The sequence below is a fragment of the Oncorhynchus gorbuscha genome, linkage group LG22, assembly GCF_021184085.1.
Source record: "Oncorhynchus gorbuscha isolate QuinsamMale2020 ecotype Even-year linkage group LG22, OgorEven_v1.0, whole genome shotgun sequence".
Classification (NCBI taxonomy): Eukaryota; Metazoa; Chordata; class Actinopteri; order Salmoniformes; family Salmonidae; genus Oncorhynchus; species Oncorhynchus gorbuscha.
The window spans coordinates 50,334,919-50,356,188 of NC_060194.1; the positions used below are offsets into that span (position 1 = coordinate 50,334,919).

General features: G+C 46.6%; 1 protein-coding gene across 1 annotated transcript in view; it reads left to right on the forward strand.

Annotated features, from left to right (window-relative positions):
* st6galnac3 (ST6 (alpha-N-acetyl-neuraminyl-2,3-beta-galactosyl-1,3)-N-acetylgalactosaminide alpha-2,6-sialyltransferase 3) overlaps window positions 1-21,270 on the forward strand; it is a 126,437-nt gene that overhangs the window by 42,520 nt on the left and 62,647 nt on the right. Inside the window, 1 exon segment of the mRNA XM_046320863.1 lies at window positions 11,206-11,400. Coding sequence (XP_046176819.1) covers window positions 11,206-11,400 — 195 coding nt within the window.

Consider the following 21,270-nt stretch of genomic DNA (forward strand, 5'->3'; position numbering starts at 1 on the left):
AGTTACAGAGGAGAGGTGTTAGTTACAGAGGAGAGGTGTTAGTTACAGAGGAGAGGAGAGGTGTTAGTTACAGAGGAGAGGAGGTGTTAGTTACAGAGGAGAGGAGAGGTGTTGTTACAGAGGAGAGGAGAGGTGTTAGTTACAGAGGAGAGGAGAGGTGTTAGTTTAGTTACAGAGGAGAGGAGAGGTGTTAGTTACAGAGGAGAGGTGTTAGTTACAGAGGAGAGGTGTTAGTTACAGAGGAGAGGTGTGTTAGTTACAGAGGTTACAGAGGAGAGGTGTTAGTTACAGAGGAGAGGTGGTTACAGAGGAGAGGTGTTAGTTACAGAGGAGAGGAGAGGTGTTAGTTACAGAGGAGAGGAGTTAGTTACAGAGGAGAGGTGTTAGTTACAGAGAGAGAGAGGAGAGGTGTTAGTTACAGAGGAGAGTGTTAGTTACAGAGGAGAGAGAGGTGTTAGTTACAGAGGAGAGGTGTTAGTTACAGAGGAGAGGTGTTAGTTACAGAGGAGAGGAGAGGTGTTAGTTACAGAGGAGAGGAGAGGTGTTAGTTACAGAGTTAGTTACAGAGGAGAGGTGTTAGTTACAGAGGAGAGGTGTTAGTTACAGAGGAGAGGTGTTAGTTACAGAGGAGAGGAGAGGTGTTAGTTACAGAGGAGAGGAGAGGTGTTAGTTACAGAGGAGAGAGAGGTGTTAGAGAGGAGAGGTGTTAGTTACAGAGGAGAGAGGAGAGGTGTTAGTTACAGAGGAGAGGTGTTAGTTACAGAGGAGAGGTGTTAGTTACAGAGGAGAGGTGTTAGTTACAGAGGAGAGGAGAGGTGTTAGTTACAGAGGAGAGGAGAGGTGTTAGTTACAGAGGAGAGGAGAGGTGTTAGTTACAGAGGAGAGGTGTTAGTTACAGAGGAGAGGTGTTAGGAGAGGTGTTAGTTACAGAGGAGAGGAGAGGTGTTAGTTACAGAGGAGAGGTGTTAGTTACAGAGGAGAGGAGAGGTGTTAGTTACAGAGGAGAGGAGAGGTGTTAGTTACAGAGGAGAGGAGAGGTGTTAGTTACAGAGGAGAGGAGAGGTGTTAGTTACAGAGGAGAGGTGTTAGTTACAGAGGAGAGGTGTTAGTTACAGAGGAGAGGTGTTAGTTACAGACAGAGGAGAGGTGGTTACAGAGGAGAGAGGTGTTAGTTACAGAGGAGAGGAGAGGTGTTAGTTACAGAGGAGAGGAGAGGTGTTAGTTACAGAGAGAGGAGAGGTGTTAGTTACAGAGGAGAGGTGTTAGTTACAGAGGAGAGGTGTTAGTTACAGAGGAGAGGAGAGGTGTTAGTTACAGAGGAGAGGTTACAGAGGAGAGAGTGTTGTTACAGAGAGGTGTTAGTTACAGAGGAGAGGTGTTGTTACAGAGGAGAGGTGTTAGTTACAGAGGAGAGGTGTTAGTTACAGAGGAGAGGAGAGGTGTTAGTTACAGAGGAGAGGAGAGGTGTTAGTTACAGAGGAGAGGTGTTAGTTTGTTAGTTACAGAGGAGAGGAGAGGTGTTAGTTACAGAGGAGAGGTGTTAGTTACAGAGGAGAGGTGTTAGTTACAGAGGAGAGAGAGGTGTTAGTTACAGAGGAGAGGAGAGGTGTTAGTTACAGAGGAGAGGAGAGGTGTTAGTTACAGAGGAGAGGAGAGGTGTTAGTTACAGAGGAGAGGTGTTAGTTACAGAGGAGAGGAGAGGTGTTAGTTACAGAGGAGAGGTGTTAGTTACAGAGGAGAGGTGTTAGTTACAGAGGAGAGGAGAGGTGTTAGTTACAGAGGAGAGGAGAGGTGTTAGTTACAGAGGAGAGGTGTTAGTTACAGAGGAGAGGTGTTAGTTACAGAGGAGAGGTGTTAGTTACAGAGGAGAGGTGTTAGTTACAGAGGAGAGGAGAGGTGTTAGTTACAGAGGAGAGGAGAGGAGAGGTGTTAGTTACAGAGGAGAGGTGTTAGTTACAGAGGAGAGGTGTTAGTTACAGAGGAGAGGAGAGGTGTTAGTTACAGAGGAGAGGAGAGGTGTTAGTTACAGAGGAGAGGTGTTAGTTACAGAGGAGAGGAGAGGTGTTAGTTACAGAGGAGAGAGAGGTGTTAGAGGTGTTAGTTACAGAGGAGAGGTGTTAGTTACAGAGGAGAGAGAGGTGTTAGTTACAGAGGAGAGGAGAGGTGTTAGTTACAGAGGAGAGGAGAGGTGTTAGAGAGGAGAGGTGTTAGTTACAGAGGAGAGGTGTTAGTTACAGAGGAGAGGTGTTAGTTACAGAGGAGAGGAGAGGTGTTAGTTGTTAGTTACAGAGGAGAGGAGTTACAGAGGAGTTACAGAGGAGAGGAGAGGTGTTAGTTACAGAGGAGAGGAGAGGTGTTAGTTACAGAGGAGAGGAGAGGTGTTAGTTACAGAGGAGAGGAGAGGTGTTAGTTACAGAGGAGAGGTGTTAGTTACAGAGGAGAGGAGAGGTGTTAGTTACAGAGGGAGAGGAGAGGTGTTAGTTACAGAGGAGAGGAGAGGTGTTAGTTACAGAGGAGAGGTGTTAGTTACAGAGAGGAGAGGTGTTAGTTACAGAGGAGAGGAGAGGTGTTAGTTACAGAGGAGAGGTGTTAGTTACAGAGGAGAGGAGAGGTGTTAGTTACAGAGAGAGGAGAGGTGTTAGTTACAGAGGAGAGGAGAGGTGTTAGTTACAGAGGAGAGAGAGGTGTTAGTTACAGAGGAGAGGAGAGGTGTTAGTTACAGAGAGGTGTTAGTTACAGAGGGAGAGGTGTTAGTTACAGAGGAGAGGTGTTAGTTACAGAGGAGAGGTGTTAGTTACAGAGAGAGAGAGGTGTTAGTTACAGAGGGAGAGGTGTTAGTTACAGAGGAGAGGAGAGGTGTTAGTTACAGAGGAGAGGAGAGGTGTTAGTTACAGAGGAGAGGTGTTAGTTACAGAGGAGGTGACAGAGAGGTGTTAGTTACAGAGAGAGGAGAGGTGTTAGTTACAGAGGAGAGGAGAGGTGTTAGTTACAGAGGAGAGGGTGAGGTGGAGAGGTGTTAGTTACAGAGGAGAGGAGAGGTGTTAGTTACAGAGAGGAGAGGTGTTAGTTACAGAGGAGAGGAGAGGTGTTAGTTACAGAGGAGAGGAGAGGTGTTAGTTACAGAGGAGAGGAGAGGTGTTAGTTACAGAGGAGAGAGGTGTTAGTTACAGAGGAGAGGTGTTAGTTACAGAGGAGAGGAGAGGTGTTAGTTACAGAGGAGAGGAGAGGTGTTAGTTACAGAGGAGAGGAGAGGTGTTAGTTACAGAGGAGAGGTGTTAGTTACAGAGGAGAGGAGAGGTGTTAGTTACAGAGGAGAGGAGAGGTGTTAGTTACAGAGGAGAGGTGTTAGTTACAGAGGAGAGGTGTTAGTTACAGAGGAGAGGTGTTAGTTACAGAGGAGAGGTGTTAGTTACAGAGGAGAGGTGTTAGTTACAGAGGAGAGGAGAGGTGTTAGTTACAGAGGAGAGGAGAGGTGTTAGTTACAGAGGAGAGGTGTTAGTTACAGAGGAGAGGTGTTAGTTACAGAGGAGAGGAGAGGTGTTAGTTACAGAGGAGAGGAGAGGTGTTAGTTACAGAGGAGAGGTGTTAGTTACAGAGGAGAGGAGAGGTGTTAGTTACAGAGGAGAGGTGTTAGTTACAGAGGAGAGGAGAGGTGTTAGTTACAGAGGAGAGGTGTTAGTTACAGAGGAGAGGAGAGGTGTTAGTTACAGAGGAGAGGTGTTAGTTACAGAGGAGAGGAGAGGTGTTAGTTACAGAGGAGAGGAGAGGTGTTAGTTACAGAGGAGAGGAGAGGTGTTAGTTACAGAGGAGAGGAGAGGTGTTAGTTACAGAGGAGAGGTGTTAGTTACAGAGGAGAGGAGAGGTGGTTACAGAGAGGAGAGAGGTGTTAGTTACAGAGGAGAGGAGAGGTGTTAGTTACAGAGGAGAGAGAGAGGTGTTAGTTACAGAGGAGTTACAGAGGAGTGGAGAGGTGTTAGTTACAGAGGAGAGGTGTTAGTTACAGAGGAGAGGAGAGGTGTTAGTTACAGAGGAGAGGAGAGGTGTTAGTTACAGAGGTGGTTACAGAGGAGAGGTGTTAGTTACAGAGGAGAGGTGTTAGTTACAGTTAGGAGAGGAGAGGTGTTAGTTACAGAGGAGAGGAGAGGTGTTAGTTACAGAGGAGGAGAGGTGTTAGTTACAGAGGAGAGGAGAGGTGTTAGTTACAGAGGAGAGGAGAGGAGAGGTGTTAGTTACAGAGGAGAGGAGAGGTGTTAGTTACAGAGGAGAGGTGTTAGTTACAGAGAGGAGAGGTGTTAGTTACAGAGGAGAGGTGTTAGTTACAGAGGAGAGGTGTTAGTTACAGAGAGGAGAGGTGTTAGTTACAGAGGAGAGGTGTTAGTTACAGAGGAGAGGAGAGGTGTTAGTTACAGAGGAGAGGTGTTAGTTACAGAGGAGAGAGAGGTGTTAGTTACAGAGGAGAGGAGAGGTGTTAGTTACAGAGGAGAGGAGAGGTGTTAGTTACAGAGGAGAGGAGAGGTGTTAGTTACAGAGGAGAGGTGTTAGAGAGGAGAGGTGTTAGTTACAGAGAGAGGTGTTAGTTACAGAGGAGAGGTGTTAGTTACAGAGGAGAGGTGTTAGTTACAGAGGAGAGGTGTTAGTTACAGAGGAGAGGAGAGGTTGTTAGGTGTTAGTTACAGAGGAGAGGAGAGGTGTTAGTTACAGAGGAGAGAGGAGAGGTGTTAGTTACAGAGGAGGAGGTGTTAGTTACAGAGAGAGAGGTGTTAGTTACAGAGGAGAGGGAGAGGTTGTTAGTTACAGAGGAGAGGTGTTAGTTACAGAGGAGAGGAGAGGTGTTAGTTACAGAGGAGGAGAGTGTGTTAGTTACAGAGGAGAGGTGTTAGTTACAGAGGAGAGGAGAGGTGTTAGTTACAGAGGAGAGGAGAGGTGTTAGTTACAGAGGAGAGGAGAGGTGTTAGTTACAGAGGAGTTAGTTACAGAGAGAGAGGTGTTAGTTACAGAGGAGAGGAGAGGTGTTAGTTACAGAGGAGAGGAGAGGTGTTAGTTACAGAGGTGTTAGTTACAGAGGAGAGGTGTTAGTTACAGAGAGAGAGTTACAGAGAGGTGTTAGTTACAGAGGAGAGGAGAGGTGTTAGTTACAGAGGAGAGGAGAGGTGTTAGTTACAGAGGAGAGGAGAGTGTTAGTTACAGAGGAGAGGTGTTAGTTACAGAGGAGAGGTGTTAGTTACAGAGGAGAGGTGTTAGTTACAGAGGAGAGGTGTTAGTTACAGAGGAGAGGTGTTAGTTACAGAGGAGAGGTGTTAGTTACAGAGGAGAGGTGTTAGTTACAGAGGAGAGGAGAGGTGTTAGTTACAGAGGAGAGGAGAGGTGTTAGTTACAGAGGAGAGGTGTTAGTTACAGAGGAGAGGTGTTGTTACAGAGGAGAGGAGAGGTGTTAGTTACAGAGGAGAGGAGAGGTGTTAGTTACAGAGGAGAGGTGTTAGTTACAGAGGAGAGGTGTTAGTTACAGAGGAGGAGGTGTTAGTTACAGAGGAGAGAGGTGTTAGTTACAGAGGAGAGAGGTGTTAGTTACAGAGGAGGAGAGGTGTTAGTTACAGAGGAGAGGTGTTAGTTACAGAGGAGAGGAGAGGTGTTAGTTACAGAGGAGAGGAGAGGTGTTAGTTACAGAGGAGAGGAGAGGTGTTAGTTACAGAGGAGAGGAGAGGTGTTAGTTACAGAGAGGAGAGGAGAGGTGTTAGTTACAGAGAGAGAGGAGAGAGGTGTTAGTTACAGAGGAGAGGTGTTAGTTACAGAGGAGAGGTGTTAGTTACAGAGAGAGGAGAGGTGTTAGTTACAGAGGAGAGGAGAGGTGTTAGTTACAGAGGAGAGAGAGGTGAGGTGTTAGTTACAGAGGAGAGGTGTTAGTTACAGAGGAGAGGTGTTAGTTACAGAGGAGAGGTGTTAGTTACAGAGGAGAGGAGAGGTGTTAGTTACAGAGGAGAGGAGAGGTGTTAGTTACAGAGGAGAGGAGAGGTTACAGAGGAGAGGAGAGGTGTTAGTTACAGAGGAGAGGAGAGGTGTTAGTTACAGAGGAGAGGTGTTAGTTACAGAGGAGAGGTGTTAGTTACAGAGGAGAGGAGAGGTGTTAGAGAGGAGAGGAGAGGTGTTAGTTACAGAGGAGAGGAGAGGTGTTAGAGAGGAGAGGTGTTAGTTACAGAGTTACAGAGGAGAGGAGAGGTGTTAGTTACAGAGGAGAGGAGAGGTGTTAGTTACAGAGGAGGAGAGGTGTTAGTTACAGAGGAGAGGTGGAGAGGAGAGGTGTTAGTTACAGAGGAGAGGAGAGGTGTTAGTTACAGAGGTGTTAGTTACAGAGGAGAGGAGAGGTGTTAGTTACAGAGGAGAGGAGAGGTGTTAGTTACAGAGGAGAGGAGAGGTGTTAGTTACAGAGGAGAGGAGAGGTGTTAGTTACAGAGAGGAGAGGTGTTAGTTACAGAGGAGAGGTGTTAGTTACAGAGAGGAGAGGTGTTAGTTACAGAGGAGAGAGGTGTTAGTTACAGAGGAGAGGTGGAGAGGTGTTAGTTACAGAGGAGAGGTGTTAGTTACAGAGAGAGAGGTGTTAGTTACAGAGGAGAGGTGTTAGTTACAGAGGAGAGGTGTTAGTTACAGAGGAGAGAGGTGTTAGTTACAGAGGAGAGGTGTTAGTTACAGAGGAGAGGAGAGGTGTTAGTTACAGAGGAGAGTGTTAGAGGAGAGGTGTTAGTTACAGAGGAGAGGAGAGGTGTTAGTTACAGAGGTGGTTACAGAGGAGAGGTGTTAGTTACAGAGAGAGGTGTTAGTTACAGAGGAGAGGAGAGGTGTTAGTTACAGAGGAGAGGAGAGGTGTTAGTTACAGAGGAGAGGTGTTAGTTACAGAGGAGAGGTGTTAGTTACAGAGGAGAGGTGTTAGTTACAGAGGAGAGGAGAGGTGTTACAGAGGAGAGGAGAGGTGTTAGTTACAGAGGAGAGGTGTTAGTTACAGAGGAGAGGAGAGGTGTTAGTTACAGAGGAGAGGTGTTAGTTACAGAGGAGAGGAGAGGTGTTAGAGAGGAGAGGTGTTAGTTACAGAGGAGAGGAGAGGTGTTAGTTACAGAGGAGAGGAGAGGTGTTAGTTACAGAGGAGAGGAGGTGTTAGTTACAGAGGAGAGGTGTTAGTTACAGAGGAGAGGAGAGGTGTTAGAGAGGAGAGGTGTTAGTTACAGAGGAGAGGTGTTAGTTACAGAGGAGAGGTGTTAGTTACAGAGGAGAGGTGTTAGTTACAGAGGAGAGGAGAGGAGAGGTGTTAGTTACAGAGGAGAGGAGAGGTGTTAGTTACAGAGAGGTGTTAGTTACAGAGGAGAGGTGTTAGTTACAGAGGAGAGGTGTTAGTTACAGAGGAGAGGTTACAGAGGAGAGGTGTTAGTTACAGAGGAGAGGAGAGGTGTTAGTTACAGAGGAGAGGAGAGGTGTTAGTTACAGAGGAGAGGAGAGGTGTTAGTTACAGAGGAGAGGTGTTAGTTACAGAGGAGAGGAGAGGTGTTAGTTACAGAGGAGAGGAGAGGTGTTAGTTACAGAGGAGGAGAGGTGTTAGTTACAGAGTTACAGAGAGGAGAGGTGTTAGTTACAGAGGAGAGGTGTTAGTTACAGAGGAGAGGAGAGGTGTTAGTTACAGAGGAGAGAGAGGTGTTAGTTACAGAGGAGACAGGAGAGGTGTTAGTTACAGAGGAGAGGAGAGGTGTTAGTTACAGAGGAGAGAGGTGTTAGTTACAGAGGAGAGGAGAGTTAGTTACAGAGAGGAGAGGTGTTAGTTACAGAGGAGAGGTGTTAGTTACAGAGGAGAGGTGTTAGTTACAGAGAGAGAGAGGTGTTAGTTACAGAGGAGAGGAGAGGTGTTAGTTACAGAGGAGAGGAGAGGTGTTAGTTACAGAGAGGAGAGGTGTTAGTTACAGAGGAGAGGTGTTAGTTACAGAGGAGAGGAGAGGTGTTAGTTACAGAGGAGAGAGGTGTTAGTTACAGAGGAGAGGTGTTAGTTACAGAGGAGAGGAGAGGTGTTAGTTACAGAGGAGAGGAGAGGTGTTAGTTACAGAGGAGAGGAGAGGTGTTAGTTACAGAGGAGAGGAGAGGTGTTAGTTACAGAGAGGAGAGGTGTTAGTTACAGAGGAGAGGAGAGGTGTTAGTTACAGAGGAGAGGTGTTAGTTACAGAGGAGAGGAGAGGTGTTAGTTACAGAGGAGAGGAGAGGTTAGTTTAGGTGTTAGTTACAGAGGAGAGGAGAGGTGTTAGTTACAGAGGAGAGGAGAGGTGTTAGTTAGTTACAGAGAGAGGAGAGGTGTTAGTTACAGAGGAGAGGAGAGGTGTTAGTTACAGTTAGTTACAGAGAGAGAGAGGTGTTAGTTACAGAGGAGAGGTGTTAGTTACAGAGGAGAGAGGTGGTGTTAGTTACAGAGGAGAGGAGAGGTGTTAGTTACAGAGGAGAGGAGAGGTGTTAGAGAGGAGAGGTGTTAGTTACAGAGGAGGAGAGGGTGTTAGTTACAGAGGAGAGGAGAGGTGTTAGTTACAGAGGAGAGGTGGTTGTTAGTTACAGAGGAGAGGAGAGGTGTTAGTTACAGAGGAGAGGAGAGGTGTTAGTTACAGAGGAGAGGAGAGGTGTTAGTTACAGAGGAGAGGAGAGGTGTTAGTTACAGAGGAGAGGAGAGGTGTTAGTTACAGAGGAGAGGTGTTAGTTACAGAGGAGAGGTGTTAGTTACAGAGGAGAGGTGTTAGTTACAGAGGAGAGGAGAGGTGTTAGTTACAGAGGAGAGGAGAGGTGTTAGTTACAGAGGAGAGGTGTTAGTTACAGAGGAGAGGAGAGGTTACAGAGGAGAGGTGTTAGTTACAGAGTGAGAGGAGAGGTGTTAGTTACAGAGGAGAGGTGTTAGTTACAGAGGAGAGGTGTTAGTTACAGAGGAGAGGTGTTAGTTACAGAGGAGAGGAGAGGTGTTAGTTACAGAGGAGAGGAGAGGTGTTAGTTACAGAGGAGAGGAGAGGTGTTAGTTACAGAGGAGAGGTGTTAGTTACAGAGAGAGAGGTGTTAGTTACAGAGAGAGGTGTTAGTTACAGGAGAGGTGTTAGTTACAGAGGAGAGGTGTTAGTTACAGAGGAGAGGTGTTAGTTACAGAGAGGAGAGGAGAGGTGTTAGTTACAGAGGAGAGGTGTTAGTTACAGAGGAGAGGAGAGGTGTTAGTTACAGAGAGGAGAGGAGAGGTGTTAGTTACAGAGGAGAGGAGAGGTGTTAGTTACAGAGGAGAGGAGAGGTGTTAGTTACAGAGGAGTTACAGAGGAGAGGAGAGGTGTTAGTTACAGAGAGAGAGGTGAGAGGTGTTAGTTACAGAGGAGAGGAGAGGTGTTAGAGAGGAGAGGTGTTAGTTAGGAGAGAGGAGAGGAGAGGTGTTAGTTACAGAGGAGAGGAGAGGTGTTAGTTACAGAGGAGAGGTGTTAGTTACAGAGGAGAGGAGAGGTGTTAGTTACAGAGGAGAGGAGAGGTGTTAGTTACAGAGGAGAGGAGAGGTGTTAGTTACAGAGGAGAGGAGAGGTGTTAGTTACAGAGGAGAGGTGTTAGTTACAGAGGAGAGGAGAGGTGTTAGTTACAGAGGAGAGGAGAGGTGTTAGTTACAGAGGAGAGGAGAGGTGTTAGTTACAGAGGAGAGGAGAGGTGTTAGTTACAGAGGAGAGGAGAGGTGTTAGTTACAGAGGAGAGGTGTTAGTTACAGAGGAGAGGTGTTAGTTACAGAGGAGAGGTGTTAGTTACAGAGGAGAGGAGAGGTGTTAGTTACAGAGGAGAGGTGTTAGTTACAGAGGAGAGGAGAGGTGTTAGTTACAGAGGAGAGGAGAGGTGTTAGTTACAGAGGAGAGGTGTTAGTTACAGAGGAGAGGTGTTAGTTACAGAGGAGAGGAGAGGTGTTAGTTACAGAGGAGAGGAGAGGTGTTAGTTACAGAGGAGAGGAGAGGTGTTAGTTACAGAGGAGAGGAGAGGTGTTAGTTACAGAGGAGAGGAGAGGTGTTAGTTACAGAGGAGAGGAGAGGTGTTAGTTACAGAGGAGAGGAGAGGTGTTAGTTACAGAGGAGAGGTGTTAGTTACAGAGGAGAGGAGAGGTGTTAGTTACAGAGGAGAGGAGAGGTGTTAGTTACAGAGGAGAGTTACAGAGAGGTGTTAGTTACAGAGGAGAGGAGAGGTGTTAGTTACAGAGTTAGTTACAGAGGGAGAGGTGTTAGTTACAGAGAGGAGAGGTGTTAGTTACAGAGGAGAGGTGTTAGTTACAGAGGAGAGAGTTACAGAGAGGTGTTAGTTACAGAGGAGAGGTGTTAGTTACAGAGGAGAGGAGAGGTGTTAGTTACAGAGGAGAGGAGAGGTGTTAGTTACAGAGGAGAGGTGTTAGTTACAGAGGAGAGGTGTTAGTTACAGAGGAGAGGTGTTAGTTACAGAGGAGAGGAGAGGTGTTAGTTACAGAGGAGAGGTGTTAGTTACAGAGGAGAGGTGTTAGTTACAGAGGAGAGGTGTTAGTTACAGAGGAGAGGTGTTACAGAGGAGAGGTGTTACAGAGAGGAGAGGTGTTAGAGAGGTGTTAGTTACAGAGTGAGAGAGGAGAGGTGTTAGTTACAGAGGAGAGGAGAGGTGTTAGAGAGGAGAGGTGTTAGTTACAGAGGAGAGGTGTTAGTTACAGAGAGAGGAGAGGTGTTAGTTACAGAGGAGAGGAGAGGTGTTAGTTACAGAGGAGAGGTGTTAGTTACAGAGGAGAGGTGTTAGTTACAGAGGAGAGAGTTACAGAGAGGTGTTAGTTACAGAGGAGAGGAGAGGTGTTAGTTACTCTCTCTTCTCCTTTTCATTCTCTTCGCTACTCTCTCTCTTCCAGAGGAGAGGAGAGGTCCTCTCCTCTCCTCAGAGGAGAGGAGAGGTGTTCCTCTGTTCTCCTCTCCTCTCCTCTCCTCCTCTTCCCCTCCCTCCTCCTCTCCTCTCTCCTCTCCTCTCCTCTCCTCTCCTCTCCTCTCCTCTACCTCTCCTCTCCTCTCCTCTCCTCTCCTCTCCTCTCTCCTCTCCCTCTCCCTCTCCTCCTCTCCTCTCCTCTCCTCTCCTCTCCTCTCCTCTCCTCTCCTCTCCTCTCTCTAGTTCCTCTCCTCTCCTCTCCTCTCCTCTCCTCTCCTTTCCCTCTCCTCTCCTCTCCTCTCCTTTCCCCTCTAGAAGAAGTCGGTGATAGCCACCAGTCTGATCGCGGTGGTGTCGCTCTTTGTTGTGGTGGTCAACTACTCAGAGAAGCCATACTTCCTCCTGGAACCAGTCTTCGGACAAACCTTCAGCAGCCACTGGATGTTCTCCAGGCAGACTCACAAGGCCTTCAAACCTCACCTGGGATACGTCAGCATCCCTAAGCAGGAGGTGAGGAAAACACACTCGAAGAACAAACACACAGATACTAATTCAAGTGTACACCGAGTATACAAAACATTAAGAACACCTGCTCTTTCCATGACATCGACTGGCTAGGTGAATCCAGGTGAAAGATATGATCCCTTATCATTCAGTACCTCCCAGTAGATACCATTCAGTACCTCCCAGTAGATACCATTCAGATACCATTCAGTACCTCCCAGTAGATAGTCCTTCTGTAGCTCAGTTGGTAGAGCATGGCGCTTGTAACGCCAGGGTAGTGGGTTTGATCCCCGGGACCACCCATAAGTAGAATGTATGCACACATGACTGTAAGTCGCTTTGGATAAAAGCGTCTGCTAAATGGCATATATATATATATATATATTTATGTATAGATACCATTCCAGTAGATACCATTCAGTACCTCCCAGTAGATACCATTCAGTACCTCCCAGTAGATACCATTCAGTACCTCCCAGTAGATACCATTCAGTACCTCCCAGTAGATACCATTCAGTACCTCCCAGTAGATACCATTCAGTACCTCCCAGTAGATACCATTCAGTACCTCCCAGTAGATACCATTCAGTACCTCCCAGTAGATACCATTCAGTACCTCCCAGTAGATACCATTCAGTACCTCCCAGTAGATACCATTCAGTACCTCCCAGTAGATACCATTCAGTACCTCCCAGTAGATACCATTCAGTACCCCCAGTAGATACCATTCAGTACCTCCCAGTAGATACCATTCAGTACCTCCCAGTAGATACCATTCAGTACCTCCCAGTAGATACCATTCAGTACCTCCCAGTAGATACCATTCCAGTAGATACCATTCAGTACCTCCCAGTAGATACCATTCAGTACCTCCCAGTAGATACCATTCAGTACCTCCCAGTAGATACATTCATTCCAGTAGATACCATTCAGTACCTCCCAGTAGATACCATTCAGTACCTCGTGGTAGTACCTCCCAGTAGATACCATTCAGTACCTCCCAGTAGATACCATTCAGTACCTCCCAGTAGATACCATTCAGTACCTCCCAGTAGATACCATTCAGTACCTCCCAGTAGATACCATTCAGTACCTCCCAGTAGATACCATTCAGTACCTCCCAGTAGATACCATTCAGTACCTCCCAGTAGATACCATTCAGTACCTCCCAGTAGATACCATTCAGTACCTCCCAGTAGATACCATTCAGTACCTCCCAGTGGTAGATACCATTCAGTACCTCCCAGTAGATACCATTCAGTACCTCCCAGTAGATACCATTCAGTACCTCCCAGTAGATACCATTCAGTACCTCCCAGTAGATACCATTCAGTACCTCCCAGTAGATACCATTCAGTACCTCCCAGTAGATACCATTCAGTACCTACCCCAGTAGATACCATTCAGTACCTCCCAGTAGATACCATTCAGTACCTCCCAGTAGATACCATTCAGTACCTCAGTAGATACCATTCAGTACCTCCCAGTAGATACCATTCAGTACCTCCCAGTAGATAGATACCATTCAGTACCTCCCAGTAGATACCATTCAGTACCTCCCAGTAGATACCATTCAGTACCTCCCAGTAGATACCATTCAGTACCTCCCAGTAGATACCATTCAGTACCTCCCAGTAGATACCATTCAGTACCTCCCAGTAGATACCATTCAGTACCTCCCAGTAGATACCATTCAGTACCTCCCAGTAGATACCATTCAGTACCCCCAGTAGATACCATTCAGTACCTCCCAGTAGATACCATTCAGTACCTCCCAGTAGATACCATTCAGTACCTCCCAGTAGATACCATTCAGTACCTCCCAGTAGATACCATTCAGTACCTCCCAGTAGATACCATTCAGTACCTCCCAGTAGATACCATTCCAGTAGATACCATTCAGTACCTCCCAGTAGATACCATTCAGTACCTCCCAGTAGATACCATTCAGTACCCCCAGTAGATACCATTCAGTACCTCCCAGTAGATACCATTCAGTACCTCGTGGTAGATACCATTCAGTACCTCCAGTAGATACCATTCCAGTAGATACCATTCAGTACCTCCCAGTAGATACCATTCAGTACCCCCAGTAGATACCATTCAGTACCCCCAGTAGATACCATTCAGTACCCCCAGTAGATACCATTCAGTACCTCCCAGTAGATACCATTCAGTACCTCCCTAGATACCATTCAGTACCCCCAGTAGATACCATTCAGTACCCCAGTAGATACCATTCAGTACCTCCCAGTAGATACCATTCAGTACCTCCCAGTAGATACCATTCAGTACCTCCCAGTAGATACCATTCAGTACCTCCCAGTAGATACCATTCAGTACCTCCCAGTAGATACCATTCAGTACCTCCCAGTAGATACCATTCAGTACCTCCCAGTAGATACCATTCAGTACCTCCCAGTAGATACCATTCAGTACCTCCCAGTAGATACCATTCAGTACCTCCCAGTAGATACCATTCAGTACCTCCCAGTAGATACCATTCAGTACCTCCCAGTAGATACCATTCAGTACCTCGTGGTAGATACCATTCAGTACCTCCCAGTAGATACCATTCAGATACCATTCCCAGTAGATACCATTACCCCCAGTAGATACCATTCAGTACCTCCCAGTAGATACCATTCAGTACCCCCAGTAGATACCATTCAGTACCTCCCAGTAGATACCATTCAGTACCTCCCAGTAGATACCATTCAGTACCTCCCAGTAGATACCATTCAGTACCCCCAGTAGATACCATTCAGTACCTCCCAGTAGATACCATTCAGTACCTCCCAGTAGATACCATTCAGTACCTCCCAGTAGATACCATTCAGTACCTCCCAGTAGATACCATTCAGTACCCCCAGTAGATACCATTCAGTACCTCCCAGTAGATACCATTCAGTACCCCCAGTAGATACCATTCAGTACCTCCCAGTAGATACCATTCAGTACCTCCCAGTAGATACCATTCAGTACCTCCCAGTAGATACCATTCAGTACCTCCCAGTAGATACCATTCAGTACCTCCCAGTAGATACCATTCAGTACCTCCCAGTAGATACCATTCAGTACCTCCCAGTAGATACCATTCAGTACCTCGTGGTAGATACCATTCAGTACCTCCCAGTAGATACCATTCAGTACCTCCCAGTAGATACCATTCAGTACCTCCCAGTAGATACCATTCAGTACCTCCCAGTAGATACCATTCAGTACCTCCCAGTAGATACCATTCAGTACCTCCCAGTAGATACCATTCAGTACCCCCAGTAGATACCATTCAGTACCTCAGTCCCAGTAGATACCATTCAGTACCTCCCAGTAGATACCATTCAGTACCTCCCAGTAGATACCATTCAGTACCCCCAGTAGATACCATTCAGTACCTCCCAGTAGATACCATTCAGTACCTCCCAGTAGATACCATTCAGTACCTCCCAGTAGATACCATTCAGTACCTCCCAGTAGATACCATTCAGTACCTCCCAGTAGATACCATTCAGTACCTCAGTGGTAGATACCATTCAGTACCAGGGTGGGTAGATACCATTCAGTACCCCCAGTAGATACCATTCAGTACCTCGTGGTAGATACCATTCAGTACCTCCCAGTAGATACCATTCAGTACCTCCCAGTAGATACCATTCAGTACCTCCCAGTAGATACCATTCAGTACCTCAGTAGATACCATTCAGTACCTCCCAGTAGATACCATTCAGTACCTCCCAGTAGATACCATTCAGTACCTCCCAGTAGATACCATTCAGTACCTCCCAGTAGATACCATTCAGTACCTCCCAGTAGATACCATTCAGTACCTCCCAGTAGATACCATTCAGTACCTCCCAGTAGATACCATTCAGTACCTCCCAGTAGATACCATTCAGTACCTCCCAGTAGATACCATTCAGTACCTCCCAGTAGATACCATTCAGTACCTCCCAGTAGATACCATTCAGTACCTCCCAGTAGATACCATTCAGTACCTCCCAGTAGATACCATTCAGTACCTCCCAGTAGATACCATTCAGTACCATTCAGTACCATTCAGTACCTCCCAGTAGATACCATTCAGTACCTCCCAGTAGATACCATTCAGTACCTCCCAGTAGATACCATTCAGTACCTCCCAGTAGATACCATTCAGTACCTCCCAGTAGATACCATTCAGTACCTCCCAGTAGATACCATTCAGTACCTCCCAGTAGATACCATTCAGTACCTCCCAGTAGATACCATTCAGTACCTCCCAGTAGATACCATTCAGTACCTCCCAGTAGATACCATTCAGTACCTCCCAGTAGATACCATTCAGTACCCGTGGTAGATACCATTCAGTACCTCCCAGTAGATACCATTCAGTACCCGTGGTAGATACCATTCAGTACCTCCCAGTAGATACCATTCAGTACCCGTGGTAGATACCATTCAGTACCTCCCAGTAGATACCATTCAGTACCCCCAGTAGATACCATTCAGTACCTCCCAGTAGATACCATTCAGTACCCCCAGTAGATACCATTCAGTACCTCCCAGTAGATACCATTCAGTACCTCGTGGTAGATACCATTCAGTACCTCCCAGTAGATACCATTCAGTACCTCCCAGTAGATACCATTCAGTACCTCCCAGTAGATAGTAGATACCATTCAGTACCCCAGTAGATACCATTCAGTACCTCCCAGTAGATACCATTCAGTACCTCCCAGTAGATACCATTCAGTACCTCAGTAGATACCATTCAGTACAGTAGATACCATTCAGTAGATACCATTCAGTACCTCCCAGTAGATACCATTCAGTACCTCCCAGTAGATACCATTCCAGTAGATACCATTCAGTACCTCCCAGTAGATACCATTCAGTACCTCCCAGTAGATACCATTCAGTACCTCCCAGTAGATACCATTCAGTACCTCCCAGTAGATACCATTCAGTACCTCCCAGTAGATACCATTCAGTACCTCCCAGTAGATACCATTCAGTACCCCCAGTAGATACCATTCAGTACCTCCCAGTAGATACCATTCAGTACCTCCCAGTAGATACCATTCAGTACCTCGTGGTAGATACCATTCAGTACCTCCCAGTAGATACCATTCAGTACCTCCCAGTAGATACCATTCAGTCCAGTAGATACCAGATACCATTCAGTACCTCCCAGTAGATACCATTCAGTACCTCCCAGTAGATACCATTCAGTACCTCCCAGTAGATACCATTCAGTACCTCCCAGTAGATACCATTCAGTACCTCCCAGTAGATACCATTCAGTACCTCCCAGTAGATACCATTCAGTACCTCCCAGTAGATACCATTCAGTACCTCCCAGTAGATACCATTCAGTACCTCCCAGTAGATACCATTCAGTACCTCCCAGTAGATACCATTCAGTACCTCCCAGTAGATACCATTCAGTACCTCCCAGTAGATACCATTCAGTACCTCCCAGTAGATACCATTCAGTACCTCCCAGTAGATACCATTCAGATACCATTCAGTACCTCCCAGTAGATACCATTCAGTACCTCCCAGTAGATACCATTCAGTACCTCCCAGTAGATACCATTCAGTACCTCCCAGTAGATACCATTCAGTACCTCCCAGTAGATACCATTCAGTACCTCCCAGTAGATACCATTCAGTACCTCCCAGTAGATACCATTCAGTACCTCCCAGTAGATACCATTCAGTACCTCCCAGTAGATACCATTCAGTACCTCCCAGTAGATACCATTCAGTACCTCCCAGTAGATACCATTCAGTACCTCCCAGTAGATACCATTCAGTACCTCCCAGTAGATACCATTCAGTACCTCCCAGTAGATACCATTCAGTACCTCCCAGTAGATACCATTCAGTACCTCCCAGTAGATACCATTCAGTACCTCCCAGTAGATACCATTCAGTACCTCCCAGTAGATACCATTCAGTACCTTGTGGTAGATACCATTCAGTACCTCCCAGTAGATACCATTCAGTACCTCCCAGTAGATACCATTCAGTACCTCCCAGTAGATACCATTCAGTACCCGTGGTAGATACCATTCAGTACCCCCAGTAGATACCATTCAGTACCTCCCAGTAGATACCATTCAGTACCTCCCAGTAGATACCATTCAGTACCTCGTGGTAGATACCATTCAGTACCTCCCAGTAGATACCATTCAGTACCTCCCAGTAGATACCATTCAGTACCTCCCAGTAGATACCATTCAGTACCTCCCAGTAGATACCATTCAGTACCTCCCAGTAGATACCATTCAGTACCTCCCAGTAGATACCAGTAGATACCATTTCCAGTAGATACCATTCAGTACCTCCCAGTAGATACCATTCAGTACCTCCCAGTAGATACCATTCAGTACCTCCCAGTAGATACCATTCAGTACCTCCCAGTAGATACCATTCAGTACCCCCAGTAGATACCATTCAGTACCTCGTGGTAGATACCATTCAGTACCTCCAGTAGATACCATTCAGTACCTCGTGGTAGATACCATTCAGTACCCCCAGTAGATACCATTCAGTACCCCAGTAGATACCATTCAGTACCTCCCAGTAGATACCATTCAGTACCCCCAGTAGATACCATTCAGTACCTCCCAGTAGATACCATTCAGTACCTCCCAGTAGATACCATTCAGTACCTCCCAGTAGATACCATTCAGTACCTCCCAGTAGATACCATTCAGTACCTACCCCAGTAGATACCATTCAGTACCTCCCAGTAGATACCATTCAGTACCTCCCAGTAGATACCATTCAGTACCTCCCAGTAGATACCATTCAGTACCTCCAGTAGATACCATTCAGTACCTCCCAGTAGATACCATTCAGTACCTCCCGTGGTAGATACCATTCAGTACCTCCCAGTAGATACCATTCAGTACCTCGTGGTAGATACCATTCAGTACCTCCCAGTAGATACCATTCAGTACCTCCCAGTAGATACCATTCAGTACCTCCCAGTAGATACCATTCAGTACCTCGTGGTAGATACCATTCAGTACCTCCCAGTAGATACCATTCAGTACCTCGTGGTAGATACCATTCAGTACCTCCCAGTAGATACCATTCAGTACCTCCCAGTAGATACCATTCAGTACCCCCAGTAGATACCATTCAGTTCAGATACCATTCTCCCAGTAGATACCATTCAGTACCTCCCAGTAGATACCATTCAGTACCTCCCAGTAGATACCATTCAGTACCTCCCAGTAGATACCATTCAGTACCCCCAGTAGATACCATTCAGTACCTCGTGGTAGATACCATTCAGTACCTCGTGGTAGATACCATTCAGTACCTCCCAGTAGATACCATTCAGTACCTCCCAGTAGATACCATTCAGTACCTCCCAGTAGATACCATTCAGTACCCCCAGTAGATACCATTCAGTACCTCCCAGTAGATACCATTCAGTACCTCCCAGTAGATACCATTCAGTACCTCCCAGTAGATACCATTCAGTACCCTCCCAGTAGATACCATTCAGTACCTCCCAGTAGATACCATTCAGTACCTCCCAGTAGATACCATTCAGTACCTCCCAGTAGATACCATTCAGTACCTCCCAGTAGATACCATTCAGTACCTCCCAGTAGATACCATTCAGTACCTCCCAGTAGATACCATTCAGTACCTCCCAGTAGATACCATTCAGTACCCAGTAGATACCATTCAGTACCTCCCAGTAGATACCATTCAGTACCTCCCAGTAGATACCATTCAGTACCTCCCAGTAGATACCATTCAGTACCTCCCCAGTAGATACCATTCAGTACCTCCCAGTAGATACCATTCAGTACCTCCCAGTGGTAGATACCATTCAGTACCTCCCAGTAGATACCATTCAGTACCTCCCAGTAGATACCATTCAGTACCTCCCAGTAGATACCATTCAGTACCTCCAGTAGATACCATTCAGTACCTCCAGTAGATACCATTCAGTACCATTCCCAGTAGATACCATTCAGTACCCCCAGTAGATACCATTCAGTACCCCAGTAGATACCATTCAGTACCCCCAGTAGATACCATTCAGTACCTCGTGGTAGATACCATTCAGTACCCCCAGTAGATACCATTCAGTACCTCGTGGTAGATACCATTCAGTACCCCAGTAGATACCATTCAGTACCTCCCAGTAGATACCATTCAGTACCTCGTGGTAGATACCATTCAGTACCAGTAGATACCATTCAGTAGATACCATTCAGTACCCCAGTACCTCGTGAAAGATACCATTCAGTACCCGTGGTAGATACCATTCAGTACCTCCCAGTAGATACCATTCAGTACCTCCATTCAGTAGATACCATTCAGTACCTCGTGGTAGATACCATTCAGTACCCCAGTAGATACCATTCAGTACCCCCAGTAGATACCATTCAGTACCTCCCAGTAGATACCATTCAGTACCTCGTGGTAGATACCATTCAGTACCCCCAGTAGATACCATTCAGTACCCCCAGTAGATACCATTCAGTACCCCCAGTAGATACCATTCAGTACCTCCCAGTAGATACCATTCAGTACCCCAGTAGATACCATTCAGTACCTCGTGGTAGATACCATTCAGTACCCGTGGTAGATACCATTCAGTACCTCGTGGTAGATACCATTCAGTACCTCGTGGTAGATACCATTCAGTACCTCCCAGTAGATACCATTCAGTACCTCCCAGTAGATACCATTCAGTACCTCAGTAGATACCATTGGTACAGTAGATACCATTCAGTACCTCGTGGTACTGTAGATACCATTTGATGTTTGATGTTTCTCTGTTGTGGATTATTTCTTTGTAATTCCAACCACCCCGTGTTTCTGATCCCATTCTGCAGTACCCCCAGTAGAAGCCCAAATGGCACCCTGATCCCTACGTAGTGTACCATTCAGTTCTGACCAGAGCCCTCAGTGGCACCCTGATCCCTACGTAGTGTACTAGTTCTGACCAGAGCCCTCATGGCACCCTGATCCCTACCTCCCAGTGATACTAGTTCTGACCAGAGCCCTATGGCACCCTGATCCCTACGTAGTGTACTAGTTCTGACCAGAGCCCTATGGCACCCTGATCCCTACATAGTGTACTAGTTCTGACCAGAGCCCTATGGCACCCTGATCCCTACGTAGTGTACTAGTTCTGACCAGAGCCCTATGGCACCCTGATCCCTACGTAGTGTACTAGTTCTGACCAGAGCCCTATGGCACCCTGATCCCTACGTAGTGTACTAGTTCTGACCAGAGCCCTATGGCACCCTGATCCCTATGTAGTGTACTAGTTCTGACCAGAGCCCTATGGCACCCTGATCCCTACATAGTGTACTAGTTCTGACCAGAGCCCTATGGCACCCTGATCCCTACGTAGTGTACTAGTTCTGACCAGAGCCCTATGGCACCCTGATCCCTACGTAGTGTACTAGTTCTGACCAGAGCCCTATGGCACCCTGATCCCTACGTAGTGTACTAGTTCTGACCAGAGCCCTATGTTCCCCTTCTAACACTGATGCTCTGTTCCTAACCCCTTACCCTAACCCTAAACTTGGTCAAATATCCTTTGTCCTCATGGGGATGTGGGAAACGTCCCTACGAGGGAGAGTTTTCCTTGTTTTACGATAGTACGTTGACCCACGTAGCCGTATACTGTGTAACACCATTTTCGTACCATAAACCTGTGTGTGTGTGTGTGTGTGTGTGTGTGTGTGTGTGTGTGTGTGTGTGTGTGTGTGTGTGTGTGTGTGTGTGTGTGTGTGTGTGTGTGTGTGTGTGTGTGTGTGTGTGTGTGTGTCTGTGATACTTCATTGTCTTCATTGTCTGGTCTGCCTGTGTATGCCAGTGTGGATACTTCATTGTCTTCATTGTCTT